Raw genomic sequence first — 13424 nt, 5'->3', positions numbered from 1 at the left:
AGGGTCGCAGGCAAGCTGGAGCCTATCCCAGCTGAATACGGGCGAAAGGCAGGGTTCACCCTGGACAAGTCGCCAGGTCATCACAGGGCTAATAATAATAATAATTCTTGAAAAATAAAAAAGATACGTTCTTCCCATCAAATACTTTCATTCCATATTTTGTTGCTTTTTTTTGTATTTTTTGGGGTTTTGTTTTTGAGTAGAGTTTTTATTTTGTCCTCAGGTGGTTCAGCAACACGCACCGCCATTTTTTTTTCTCTACTCACGGTACATGAGCTGATATCCTCTGATACCCCTTTTCCACCAAATCAGTTCCAGGGCTGGGTCGGGGCCAGTGCTGGTGCTGGTTCACAACCCGTTCAACTTGCGAGCCAGCTGAGAACCAGTTTGCTTTTCCATAGCTCGCGATGCTAAGAGAAGACACGTCATTACGTCGCTGTATACGTCAGTTATGTCATTGTATATGTCATTACGTCGCTGTATACGTCAGTTACGTCGCTACGTTTGCATAAACCTTGGCGCGAATATCGAAGCAAAAACAACACGGAAGAAGCAGCAGCAACAACAGCAACAATAATAATAATGGATGACTTCGCGTTTGTACAGCTGCTGCTTCTCGTCGCTTAAAAATGGCGAACTTTCGCGGTCTTGTTATTGTTGTTGGTCTTAACAACTCCGCCCCCCCCCACGGACGTAAGCGGTTCTTTCCTCTGGCCCAGCAGAGAGTTGGTGCTAGCCTGGAACCGGTTTTTCTGGCCCCAGAGCCAGTTCTTTGTCAGTGGAAACAGAAAACCCGGTTCCAAACTAAGCACTGGCCCCGAACCAGCCCTGGAACTGCTTTGGTGGAAAAGGGGCATTAGTAGAGTAGCCAATCAGAGCATGCAATTGCTCATATCCAGTCAATGGATAGAATAATATCCTTCATACCTTTAGCATTATTTCATTTCCAACATAAACTAGGAATTTACTGAAACAGTACAAATGCTAAAAAATTATTATAATATACAAGCCATGTTTAATAGTTAATAGTCCAGAGTCTTTCCCAGGAAAACTGGGCGTGATACAGGAATACAGCCTGGATGGGACACAGAGCACCACACACACACACACACACACACACACACACACACACACACAGTTTCACACCTAAAGACAATTTACCACAGCCGATCCACTTCCTGGCATATTTTTTGAAGGAAACCTGGAGAATTCCCACACGGATATATGAAGAACATGTGAAATTTCATATATACAGTAATTCAAGCTCAGGATCAAACCAGGAATCCTGGAGCTGTGAGGTTAATTACAGCTTTGACAGTTAAACAATTGAATTACAAATTGATTACTTGGATTTGTTTTTCAGTCTTATCCAGAATGCCCTTAATTTTATTTATTTGCTTAAATCAAGAGTTTTCATTTTGGTGCATCATTAATAGTATAAACATTATATTATATATGTGTTTATGTGAAATATATGAAACTGCAGACGAATATACAGTAATCTATACAATTTCTCATATATGAAAAGGAAGTAATAGTAAAGTATACATTGGTCAGCCATGACATTAAAACTACTGACAGGTGAAGAAGAGAATAACATTGGGTATCTCATTATCTCATTACAATGGCACCTGTCAAGGGGTGGGATATATTAAGCAGCAAGAAAAAGAACAGTGAGTTCTCGAAGTTGATGTGTTGGAAGCAGGAAAAATGGGCAAGTGTAAGGATCTGAGTGACTTTGACAAGAACCAAGTTGTGATGGCGAGATGACTGGGTCTGAGCATCTCTAAAATGTCACATCTTATGGGGTGTTCCTGGTATGCAGTGGTTAGTACTGACGAAAAGTGGTCCAAGGATCTAAAGGACAACCGGTGAACCGGTGACAGGGTCCTGCGTATTGAAGGCTCATTGATTCACATGGGGCACGAAGGCAAGCCCATATGGTCTGATCCAGAAGAACAGAAGAGCTACTGTAGCACAAACTGCTGAAGAAGTTAATTTAGACACCTTTCTGTGGGATTGGACCATATGGGCTAGCCTTTGTGCCCCGTGCAAATCAATGAGCCTTTGACACCCATGACCCTGTTGCCGGTTCACCAGTTGTCCTTTAGATCCTTGGAGCATGTTTGGTAGGTACTTACCACTGCATACCAGGAACACCTCACAAGATGTGCCATTTTTACAGATGCTCAGACCCAGTCATCTTGCCATCACAATTTGGCCCTTGTCAAAGTCACTCAGATTCTTACGCTTGCCCATTTTTCCTGCTTCCAACACATCAACTTCAAGAACTCACTGTTCTCTTTCTTGTTGCTTAATATATCCCACCCCTTGACAGGTGCCATTGTAATGAGACCACCAATGTTATTCACGTCACCTCTCAGTGGTCATGATGTTGTGGCTGATCGGTGTGTATATTGTAATTGTATTTACATTATACACTAAAGAAGTTTAAATTTTGCTATAATAAATTTTACTGGTGTACATTTTGTTCTTGAATTTTAATGGACTGTAAATGAGCAGCTTATTCAAATCAGGCATGCTCGGAGGGTAAAGGTTAAGCCTAGATAAACCACTCATAGATAGCACTAATCAACTTTAACATACATTCATGGTGTGCCAAATTAGCGTGATAAAGATTTTGACCTTTTCCAATTAGATTAGATCTTGATTCAATTATCCTTTGGTTAGATGTTGAGATTTTACTGTATTCTAAAGTCTCTCTGTGTTGTGAATGGTTATACCTTTCCATATATGAGCTTTGCATAAAAGAAAAGCACTTTCTCCAGCAGTTAAGATAATATTCAACCTTTCACCCTCTTGAGCCGAGTCGTCACGTTTTAAACTTTTAACAGCATGGCTGTCCGCCTCCATACTTACTGTATCTAAGTACAGCCTAGTGGTACAGAGGGCAGGAAAGAGTGTGTAGTTACATAAGAGTAGCCTCCGGAGTTGAAGATACCTGTCACACTGCAGGAGAATTAGCGCCACCCTCGTTTCTCACCTCCTTTGCTAGCTTGCATCGGCTTCTCTTTGTAGCACTTGACCTCGTGTACTCTGTCCCTTTGTACCTCTGCTCATGGTTAATGATGTTACAGGATAATGTGGTGAGCTTGAGTCAGGAAAAAAGCACATGGTTTGGACAGTGCAATGACATTGAGAATAAGTCATCAGTAATCACTAGTATGATTTGGGAATATTTAACAGCTTTAGGAAGGAAAATTGTTCACTGTTGTAAAGAAGGATCTATTTAGAGACATGATATTCAGTAAATGAGGTCTTTTAAGTTAATAATGGACATCTTTGAAGGTCTGTCATCAGTGGAATATCGTATCCTATCATCATAGTCATGCATTTTTATAAAAACGAACCAAAAACCAAGTCCACACTGACTGCAGAGTTCACAGAGTCTGGACAGTCCATGCCCTCTCTCCAGGAGTCCTGTTCTTCTTCTCTTGTGCTTTCTGCAGTGTGTCGTGCTGCATTTTCTCCTCCAAGATGATGTGGAGCACAATTACCTACCTGGGATGCTGCCCTTTGACTCTTCTGTTCTAGGAATGGCACTGTCAGCTGGTAGATATATTATTAAGAAAGTTCATGTCCTTTACCCACTTTTAGTGCTGTGGCCTTGTAGATGCTTTTTTTTTTTTTTAATGAAGGTTATGGAAAATTTCTAAGAGCAACACAGCAGCGCTGATGAGTCCATGAAAGAATATGATAGAGATACCCTCATGTAAAGCCACTGTGGTATTTACTGGCATTTACTGTGGTGTTTTATGGTAACTATAATAAAATAGTAGATAAGAGATGGCCAGTCATGATACTGAATGGGACGACTAGAAAAATTATGTTTGGGACTTAAAGCAAGGGTCTTATTCTTCTTACTCATTACCTCCGCCAACTTTTTGGATGAGGTTATGTTTTCGCCACTGTTTGTTTGACTGTTCCCAATGTAACTCAAAAAGTCGTGAACTGATTTTGATGAAATTTGGAGGAAAGGTGGGCTAAAAGGTGGTCAAGGAACAATTGATTAGATTTTGACATAAATCCAGATGTGTGTGTGGATCTAGGATTTTCTTGCCTGTTCCCAACATAACTCAAAAAGTAGTGAAAGGATTTTGATGAAATTTGGAGGAAATTCAATGAATAATTGATTAGATTTTGATGCGGGCGGCACGGTGGTGTAGTGGTTAGCGCTGTTGCCTCACAGCAAGAAGGTCCTGGGTTCGAGCCCCGGGGCCGGCGAGGGCCTTTCTGTGTGGAGTTTGCATGTTCTCCCCGTGTCCGTGTGGGTTTCCTCCGGGTGCTCCGGTTTCCCCCACAGTCCAAAGACATGCAGGTTAGGTTAACTGGTGACTCTAAATTGAGCGTAGGTGTGAATGTGAGTGTGAATGGTTGTCTGTGTCTATGTGTCAGCCCTGTGATGACCTGGCGACTTGTCCAGGGTGTATCCCGCCTTTCGCCCGTAGTCAGCTGGGATAGGCTCCAGCTTGCCTGCGACCCTGTAGAAGGATAAAGCGGCTTGAGATAATGAGATGAGATGAGATGAGATAAATCCAGATGTGTGTGTGGATCTAGGATTTTCTTGCCTGTTCCCAACATAACTCAAAAAGTAGTGAAAGGATTTTGATGAAATTTGGAGGAAATTCAATGAATAATTGATTAGATTTTGATGCGGGCGGCACGGTGGTGTAGTGGTTAGCGCTGTTGCCTCACAGCAAGAAGGTCCTGGGTTCGAGCCCCGGGGCCGGCGAGGGCCTTTCTGTGTGGAGTTTGCATGTTCTCCCCGTGTCCGTGTGGGTTTCCTCCGGGTGCTCCGGTTTCCCCCACAGTCCAAAGACATGCAGGTTAGGTTAACTGGTGACTCTAAATTGAGCGTAGGTGTGAATGTGAGTGTGAATGGTTGTCTGTGTCTATGTGTCAGCCCTGTGATGACCTGGCGACTTGTCCAGGGTGTATCCCGCCTTTCGCCCGTAGTCAGCTGGGATAGGCTCCAGCTTGCCTGCGACCCTGTAGAAGGATAAAGCGGCTAGAGATAATGAGATGAGATGAGATTTTGATGCAAATCTGGATATGTACCGTATGTGGATCCGAGATCCAGATATGTATATGGAGCCAAGATTTTCTTGCCTTTTCCCAACATAACTCAAAAAGTAGTGAATGGATTTTGATGAAATTTGGAGGAAAGGTGGGCCATGGGCCAATGAACAGTTGATTAAATTTTGATGTAAATCTGGATATGTTTGTGGATCCGAAATCCAGATATGTCTGTGGATCTAGGATTTTCTTGCCTGTTCCCAACATAACTCAAAAAGTAGTGAACAGGTTTTGATGAAATTTGGTGGATAGCTTTAGTATTATCTTATGTTCAAGTGATTTGATTTTGATGTTGATAATATGTGGCTTGGTGGAGGTATGCACTCCACCAAGTGCTCTTCTCATTATATTAGCATGAAACTACTATGCATACGCACAGGAACAACCTCAGTAAATATCTCAGAGGCAACAATATTTGTGATTGCTATTTTTTTAAGTCTGTAATCATGTTGTGTCGCTGCAAGCTGGCCTAGTGGTTAGTGTGTCCACCTCTCAATCGGGAGATCACAAGTTCTACTCACAGTCAGGACACACCAAAGACGGTACCTACTGCCGTCTGGTAATGCATGCTGCAATACAGATGTGAGTAGGGAGTCAAACTCTCATGGTTACCAGATGACTAGCCCCCCACTATGACCCCAGCTATATGAGAGGCCGAGGGCTATAGAAGCAGAGATTGGCACTGCTCAATGCACCTTAAGAGCCTGGTTAGTACTGGGACAGGAGACTGCCTGGGAAGACCAGGTCCTGGCATGGGAGGGACTTTGACTTTGAATCATGTTTTGTCTCTTCCAAATTACAAGCATGTTAAACAGATCGAAATAGTTCTGTCTTTTGTCACTTTGTGTAAATTATACTTTGATTGGATAGCATTTGCTTAAGTCTGTTTACTTCCATCCATCCATTATCCATAACCGCTTATCCTGTGGAGGGTCACAGGCAAGCTGGAGCCTATCCCAGCTGACTACGGGTGAAAGGCGGGGTACACCCTGGACAAGTCACCAGGTCATCGCAGGGCTGACACATATGGCCCTTTTCCACTACCCTTTTTCAGCTAACTTCAGCTCGCTTCAGCTCACTTCAGCCCGACACGGCTCGCGTTTCGACTACCAAAAACCAGCATGACTCAGCTCGCTTCAGCCCTGCTTAGCCCCTAAAACTCGCACGGTTTTGGAGTGGGGCTGAAGCGAGCCAAACTGAGCCGAGTGAGGCTGGGGGCGTGAGCAGACACTCCCCTGTGCACTGATTGGTGAGGAGGAGTGTCCTCACATGCCCACACACGCCCCGTGAGCACGCTGGGATCTGTAAACACCGCAAACCCGGAAGAAGAAGAATTATGAATTATGAGAATTTCTGAAGCCTTATGCGCCTCGCCTCATCTATACGCTCTTGCCAGTATCTGTTGCCGTTGTCGGTGACAACAAGCCACAGCACCAAGACCAGCAACACTAACGACTCCATGTCCTCCATGTTTATTGTTTACTATTCGGGTCGTGAGACTACCGCTTAAAAGATCACTGAATCAGTGACATACAGAGCATCGTGGACGAGTTCGCGGAGCGCAAGGCTCGTCGTATGCCCTTCAAATAATGCGCGCAGTAGGCTATTGATGTTTTATTATGAGCCATGTACAGTATGTCGCCGAATGTTTTTTTGTTTGAGTTACATGTTCATTTGAAGGACTTAATGTACAAAATAACATAGTTGCACCCCGGAGTGTTGAAATTGGTAAACACAGTGCATTCAGTGAGGTTTGCACCGCCCTCCTTTTATTTCTGACTCTTCCTGTCACCGTTGCAACCTCTGAGCGCTCATTCGTATGCCCTTCAAATAATGCGCGCAGTATAGGCTATTGATGTTTTATTATGAGCCATGTACAGTATCCTAATGTTTTTTGTTTCTGAGTTACATGTTCGTTTGAAGGACTTGATGTACTAAATAACATAGTTGCACCCGGTAGTGTTGAAATTGGTAAACACCACAGTTGCGGACATTTTGTAACCTAAAATGATGTTATGATAAGCTTTAATAAAGGGCCCGGTCATTTGCCCCGCCCCCGGCCCGGCTCTGACTTGTTCCGCCACTGTCACTGATGTCACTGTTTGCGCTGCTTAACGACATCACGTGACGTCCACCCACTTTCGCTAACTCCACCCAATGTGTCCACCCACTTCCAGCCAGCACGGTTCAGCGCGGTTGTAGTCGAAATGCAACTCCAACAGCCCCGCTCAGCTCGACTCAGCTCGACTCAGCACGGCACGGCTCAGCCGCGTTTGTAGTGGAAAAGCGGCAATAGAGACAAACAAACATTCACACTCACATTCACTATGTGCTCCCTACTCTATGGATGCGAAATGTGGACCACCTACGTACCACAGCCACATCAAGGATCTGGAATGCTTTCACCAATGCAAGTTATGTTTACTCCTAGGCATCTGCTGGCAAGATCACATACCTGATGTAGTTGTCCTAACTCATGCAAATTCTACCAGTATCGAGTCAAAGATTATAAAGTCTCAACTTCGCTGGTCAGGCCACCTAATCCGCATGCCCAACTATCAGCTACCCAAGTGTGTTTTCTATTCCGAACGTAGTAATGGCAAACGAACTCAAGGTGGACAGAGAAAGCGCTACAAGGACAATCTCAAGCACCATCTAAAGCTTTGCAAGATCGACCACCAAACATAAGAAGAAATGGCTACTAATTGTGCACTGGGGCATAAGGCAGTGGAACACAGGGGAGCGTCGCATGCGAAGACTTGCCATGACCGCCAGCGCCAGCACGAACTACAACCCCCACCGGATATCTCCTTTGTGTGTGACGTCTGCAGCCGTGTATGTTTTGCGAAGGTCGGGTTGATCAGCCATAAACATTTTCACAGATGTTAACGCAGATTGTTCTGCTGGAATCATCATCATCATCGCAGAGATGATGGACAACAACAAATCCATTAACCGGTTTAATGCGTAATTTGAAATTGTGAACTAAAAAAAAAAGAGTAATGGAAACACGTGAATTTTGAAAACATCCCGAACTATCACCAAAAAATTTACGTTTGCATGAAGTGTTTTTTTTTCCCCCAGATGATTTGATAAAGCAATACTTCACAAAAATGAAATGGAAACACATTTTTCACATGACATGACATGAAATGCAAATGGAAATCCTACCTTTCTGAAACAAAGCGCACTCTGTAAGAGCTATTGCAAGAGGAGAAAACCCAAGTGTAATCAGGTGACATCACTCAGTGGAAACGCAGACCATTCGCAGTTGTGTTTTGACAAATATCGCTTTTATTTTGTGCAATGCAACAGCAGTGCAGTTACCTTTCATCCAGTGTAATGTACATCAGTAGTGTTAGCGAAGGCCAATGCTAGCTTACCCGCAAGTTAGCACTGTTAGCGTGGCAGTGCAATCACCTTCCACCCGGTGTAGCGTTCATCAGTAGTGTTAGCGAAGCCCAACGCTAGCTTACCCGCGAGTTGGTGCTGTTTAGCATGCCAGTGAAGTCACCTTCCAGCCAGTGTAGCATGACCGAGATTTCTGTCTCCAGACTCTTCTTCCATGCTGCATGCTCACCACAGTATTTTTCACTCAGACTTAAGTATTAATTTCCCTGTGTAATTTACTGAGTTACTTTTAAAATCAACATTGACAGCTCCATACAACTGAGTAACTTGGCAACCAAAATTCTCTCAAAATCTTCCATATTCAAAGAAGCAAACCTGGCAGCTATGTTTGTTTACAAATTGTCACAGTCACTCACTAGCGCAGAAGTTTTACATCTCCAATGTGTCTCTTTTCCAGTTTTTCGATGTCCATTGGTATGTTTTTCTCTTGTAAATATGTGTGAAGAATATCTAATGAAGTTTTGGTAGCCTTTCAGGTTTTCAGTGCGTCTTTAGTTTCAATTTTCAGTTAATTTATTTAGTGCTTAATTATAGCATAGCTAATCCTAGCAGTAGCACTGGATTAGCCTCATCTTTTCTCTTTCCAGGCAGACAAAGAAATGGTTCTGCGCATGCGCAGCAGATAAGTTTTGTTATTAGATCTTCGCATGAGCTCTGATGTGTGACATAATGTTGTCTTGACAACCATGCAATATCGTAAACCATATTCAATGCTCATTCTCCATTGGGTAGAGTGATGTAATACACGTAGGATAAGCGATATGCGAACAATATTGCATGCTATCAAACCAAATGAATGAAACCCGCTAGAAGGGAATAGAACACGTTTTTATTCCATGGAAAAAGTCTCCTGTATGTATAATGATTCCCGATACTAATATTTTGTATGGAAGAAGGCACCATGGCACTGTTTCCTCCATGTTACTTCAGTCACCGTTTGCTCGATATAAACTATTCCGTCCCACCGTGAATGTGAAACTGTGGTCTTGTTTGTTTGCTCCAGTATGTGATGTGACTTTGCTTTTTAAATTAGAGCCGTTGTATGGAAAGAATTTCTAAATCTCACTGTGTCTTGCATATGTAATGCAGGAAACAAAAGTATTGTAGGTCTCCAGGATCAGATAATATGAAAACATTATGAAACATTTTTGCAGAGCTGCTCATATTTCCTTCCTGTATTATGTTGAAAATTGCATTAGGAAAACTAACCATGGTTTGCAAAAAAGATTTTTTTTTTTTTTGTAAAAGGAGAAGGAAGGCTGCTCGTGTAGGAGCTTTAATTTTGTTAGCGGGATATGAAGATGGAAAATGCGAGGGTGTACTGTATTTCTGCCTCGAGCAGAGTTGCACTGCAGAGGTCATGGCTCTCTCAGACAGGTGATGAGCAAAAAAACAGGAACTAAACTGAAGAAAAAACAAAACAAAAAACAAATCCAGGCTGTTGGAAACTTTGGTGTGGAACCATAAACACACTCACATACACACATTAACCCTTTGCAAAACAGCGTATCAATTTAGGCGGCCCGTAGCCAGCAGTGCCCACACATGTTCGAACCTAAAACACGATGAAAAACTCATCTGGTTTCCATGGGTACAGCCAGCAGAGTGAGGGAAGCTTTATGGGATCTTGGGAATCTCAAGAATGTTTATCCAAAGCGAGCAGCTCTGGCCTGAACTTTCCTTAAAGCTGTATTGCAATCAGTGTGACATACACACACACACACACACACACACACAAGAAAGAAAAAAAAATACAGGCTTCCAAAACAGCAGTTTTCCACTGGCTGGCAAATCAACAGGCATCAGAGAGAAACATACAAACAAGAGCAGAATAGGAAAGAAAATAAGATGAGAGGAGAGATGAAATAAAGAGATGAGTAGGACAGAGACAGAGAATATATGAAAGGAAGAATGTAAAATAAAGATCAGAGATATAGATAATTATTCTAGCCACATTCACTGGATATGAGAAATCGTGCACTCTCTGATTGGCTACTCTACTACTAGGATATCAGCTCATATACCGTGAGTAGAGGAAAACAGAATGGCAGAGCATGTTACTGAACCAACCGAGGATGAAATAAAAACTCTACTCGAAAACAAAACCCTAAAAAATACAAAAAAAAATCACCAAAATATGGAACAAAAGTATTTGATGGCAAGAATGTTTTTTTTTTTCATCTCATCTCATTATCTGTAGCCGCTTTATCCTGTTCTACAGGGTCGCAGGCAAGCTGGAGTCTATCCCAGCTGACTACGGGCGAAAGGCGGGGTACACCCTGGACAAGTCGCCAGGTCATCACAGGGCTGACACATAGACACAGACAACCATTCACACTCACATTCACACCTACGGTCAATTTAGAGTCACCAGTTAACCTAACCTGCATGTCTTTGGACTGTGGGGGAAACCGGAGCACCCGGAGGAAACCCACGCGGACACGGGGAGAACATGCAAACTACGCACAGAAAGGCCCTCGCCGGCCCCGGGGCTCGAACCCGGACCTTCTTGCTTTGAGGCGACAGTGCTAACCACTACACCACCATGCCACCCAGGTTTTTTTTTTTTTTCAAGAATTATTATTATCACATTTTTCACAAATTGCTCCTGTCATTTCATCGGTTTGTTTACGTTCTAAGCGGAAATTATTTTGTCAGACATTTTGTATGGAGTTTTTATTTATCAAATTTGCAAAAAATAAAAATGCTCCGTTTCTCAAAATCCAGTGAATGCGGATAGAATAAAACAGTTATTCCACTCAATCTCATCGCCCATGTATGACTCGATTTCGTTGAATAATTGTTAAATGAGAAGAGCAGAAATATGGAGATGAGACAAATAGGAATTAGCGAGTGGAGGAGAAAAAAAGATTACATTAAAAAAGAAGAGAGATGAGAACAGAAGTGAGGAAAGAGAGAAAGAGGGGAGTGAGAAATACAGAAAGGAGAGGTGAAAAAGTAGATGAGAGGAGAAAGATGAGATACAAGTGTAAAGAAAAGGAAATTTATAGAAAGGAGAGGGGGAATACAAACAGGAACGGGAAGAAGGAATAGAGAGAGGAGATAGATGAGAGGAAAGAAAAGGGGAAATAGAGAACGGAGAGGAGAAATGAGGGAGCAACGGAGAGCGACGAAGAGGAGAGATTGAGGAAAGAGAGGAGATGAGATGAGAGGAGGAATATTTAAATAAAGAGAAAGAAGAAAGAAAATGCAAACTATAGAGAGGAGATATAGGGAGGAGAGTCGAAATATTAAGAGAAAAGAGAAAGGAAAAGAGGAAAAAAGAGGAGCGAAAGAATACAGAGAGGAAAGGAGAAGGAATGGGAGCAAAGGAGAAATAGAAAGAGGAGAGAAAAAAGAATGGAGAGAAGTGTGCTGTTAATGAGACTGTTATCTCAGAGTGAACTTAGACAGTCGACACCTTTTGACGATGAGGTGATTAGGACACTGTGGTGTGTGTGTGTGTGTGTGTGTGTGTGTGTGTGTGTGTGTGTGTGTGTGTGACACATACTTCCAGAGTGACATTAAAAACTAAAGAAGAAGGAAACATACAAGGAGAATCTAGAACCTGTTTGCTTACCTGTGTGTGTGTGTGTGTGTGTGTGTGTGTGTGTGAGTTTAGGTGAGAAAGTGGAAAATGCTGAGTCGCCATCATGGTGATGGGAAGGCGAAAGAGGCGGAGCCAGAAGGTCACATGGTCTGCCCCTGGGCCATGTCACCCCTGCTGGGAAACCCTGTACTCATGGAGTGCTCCATCTGCAACGGACCCTTCATCACCTATAGCAGTGAGGAGGCTTGGCAACCACGGCAACGCACACAGGTCATCACACACACACACACACCATTGTGTGTGATGCATTATTGTCCCCTAGCATCATTTGATCACTTCCAGGTCACGTTTATTAGCTTAATGTCTTATTCTCAGACCTCTCTCTCACTCAAGTGCACTAAAAAGGCCAATTTTGCGAAGAGTGTGTCCAACTGCTACACAACACTGCCTGAAGGCAGGAACTAAAAACCCCACACTGTCCACACATATGACTCAGATACACACACTCGACTTTCAAAACACTACATTTCACTCATTTTAGTCTTGGAGGTTGTGCTGTAGCAGAGTAAAATCGTGACGAGCGTATCAATTTTGCTGGGAGCCAGATTCAAAGCATTGAAATGTACGTGTCTGGTTAGTTTCGAGCAGGTAGCAATGCTAATGCTAGTTCACACTCGACTCGCTCAGCTTCCATCTCGGTCTCCGAGGAGGTCATTAAAGAACATTCTCAGTGTCTCAGTGGAAACTGGTTTTGAAGCTCTGGCAGGTGATTTTTTTTTTCTTGCCACCACAATGTGTATCACAGTATGAACAAAAAATAAATAAATAACATGACTGATGAAGCAGCGACAGATCAAGGATCCGACCTGAATTATTTGGGGCAAAGTGAACGCCACACACAATAATTGCTCTCAGAGCAACAGAAGTGTTCACCATATCGTTATCATTATAGATCACTGGTCCAAATCCTGATGATGCCACAGCCATCCATGGCTGGGAGCCTATGAGAGCAAAATTGGCCGTGCTCTCAGGGAGGGAGGCGTGGCACACTGTCTCTCACCTGTCAATTATAGCAACGCTAGCCAATTATCAGCATCTGCTACCTCATGCATATGGAGGTGGGCGGATAGCACTTTCCTCCAAGTGTGTTTGAAAAGATGCAGTCGGCTGGTGTCGTGCCTCGGAGGAAGAATGTGATAGCCTTTGGCAACTTTTGTATGACAAGGGAGAGCTGTCTGGTTGGTGGAAATTGGCCATGACTAAAGTGGGGAGAGGGGATATATTAGGTATTATTCTATCCACATTCACTGGATATGAGCAATCGCGCACTCTGATTGGCTACTCTACTACTAAGATATCAGCTCAT

At 43.1% G+C, this 13424-nt stretch overlaps 1 protein-coding gene across 1 annotated transcript in view; it reads left to right on the top strand.

The window, feature by feature from the left end:
• The window catches only part of sgk1 (serum/glucocorticoid regulated kinase 1), an 85733-nt gene that overhangs the window by 29982 nt on the left and 42327 nt on the right, over positions 1-13424 (top strand). Inside the window, exon 3 of the mRNA XM_060938529.1 lies at positions 12131-12328. Coding sequence (XP_060794512.1) covers positions 12131-12328 — 198 coding nt within the window. The remainder of the gene's footprint in view (positions 1-12130; positions 12329-13424) is intronic.

This window comes from Neoarius graeffei, chromosome 13 (genome assembly GCF_027579695.1).
Source record: "Neoarius graeffei isolate fNeoGra1 chromosome 13, fNeoGra1.pri, whole genome shotgun sequence".
In the NCBI taxonomy this organism is placed as follows: Eukaryota; Metazoa; Chordata; class Actinopteri; order Siluriformes; family Ariidae; genus Neoarius; species Neoarius graeffei.
This window is presented reverse-complemented; position numbering and strand designations above follow the sequence as displayed.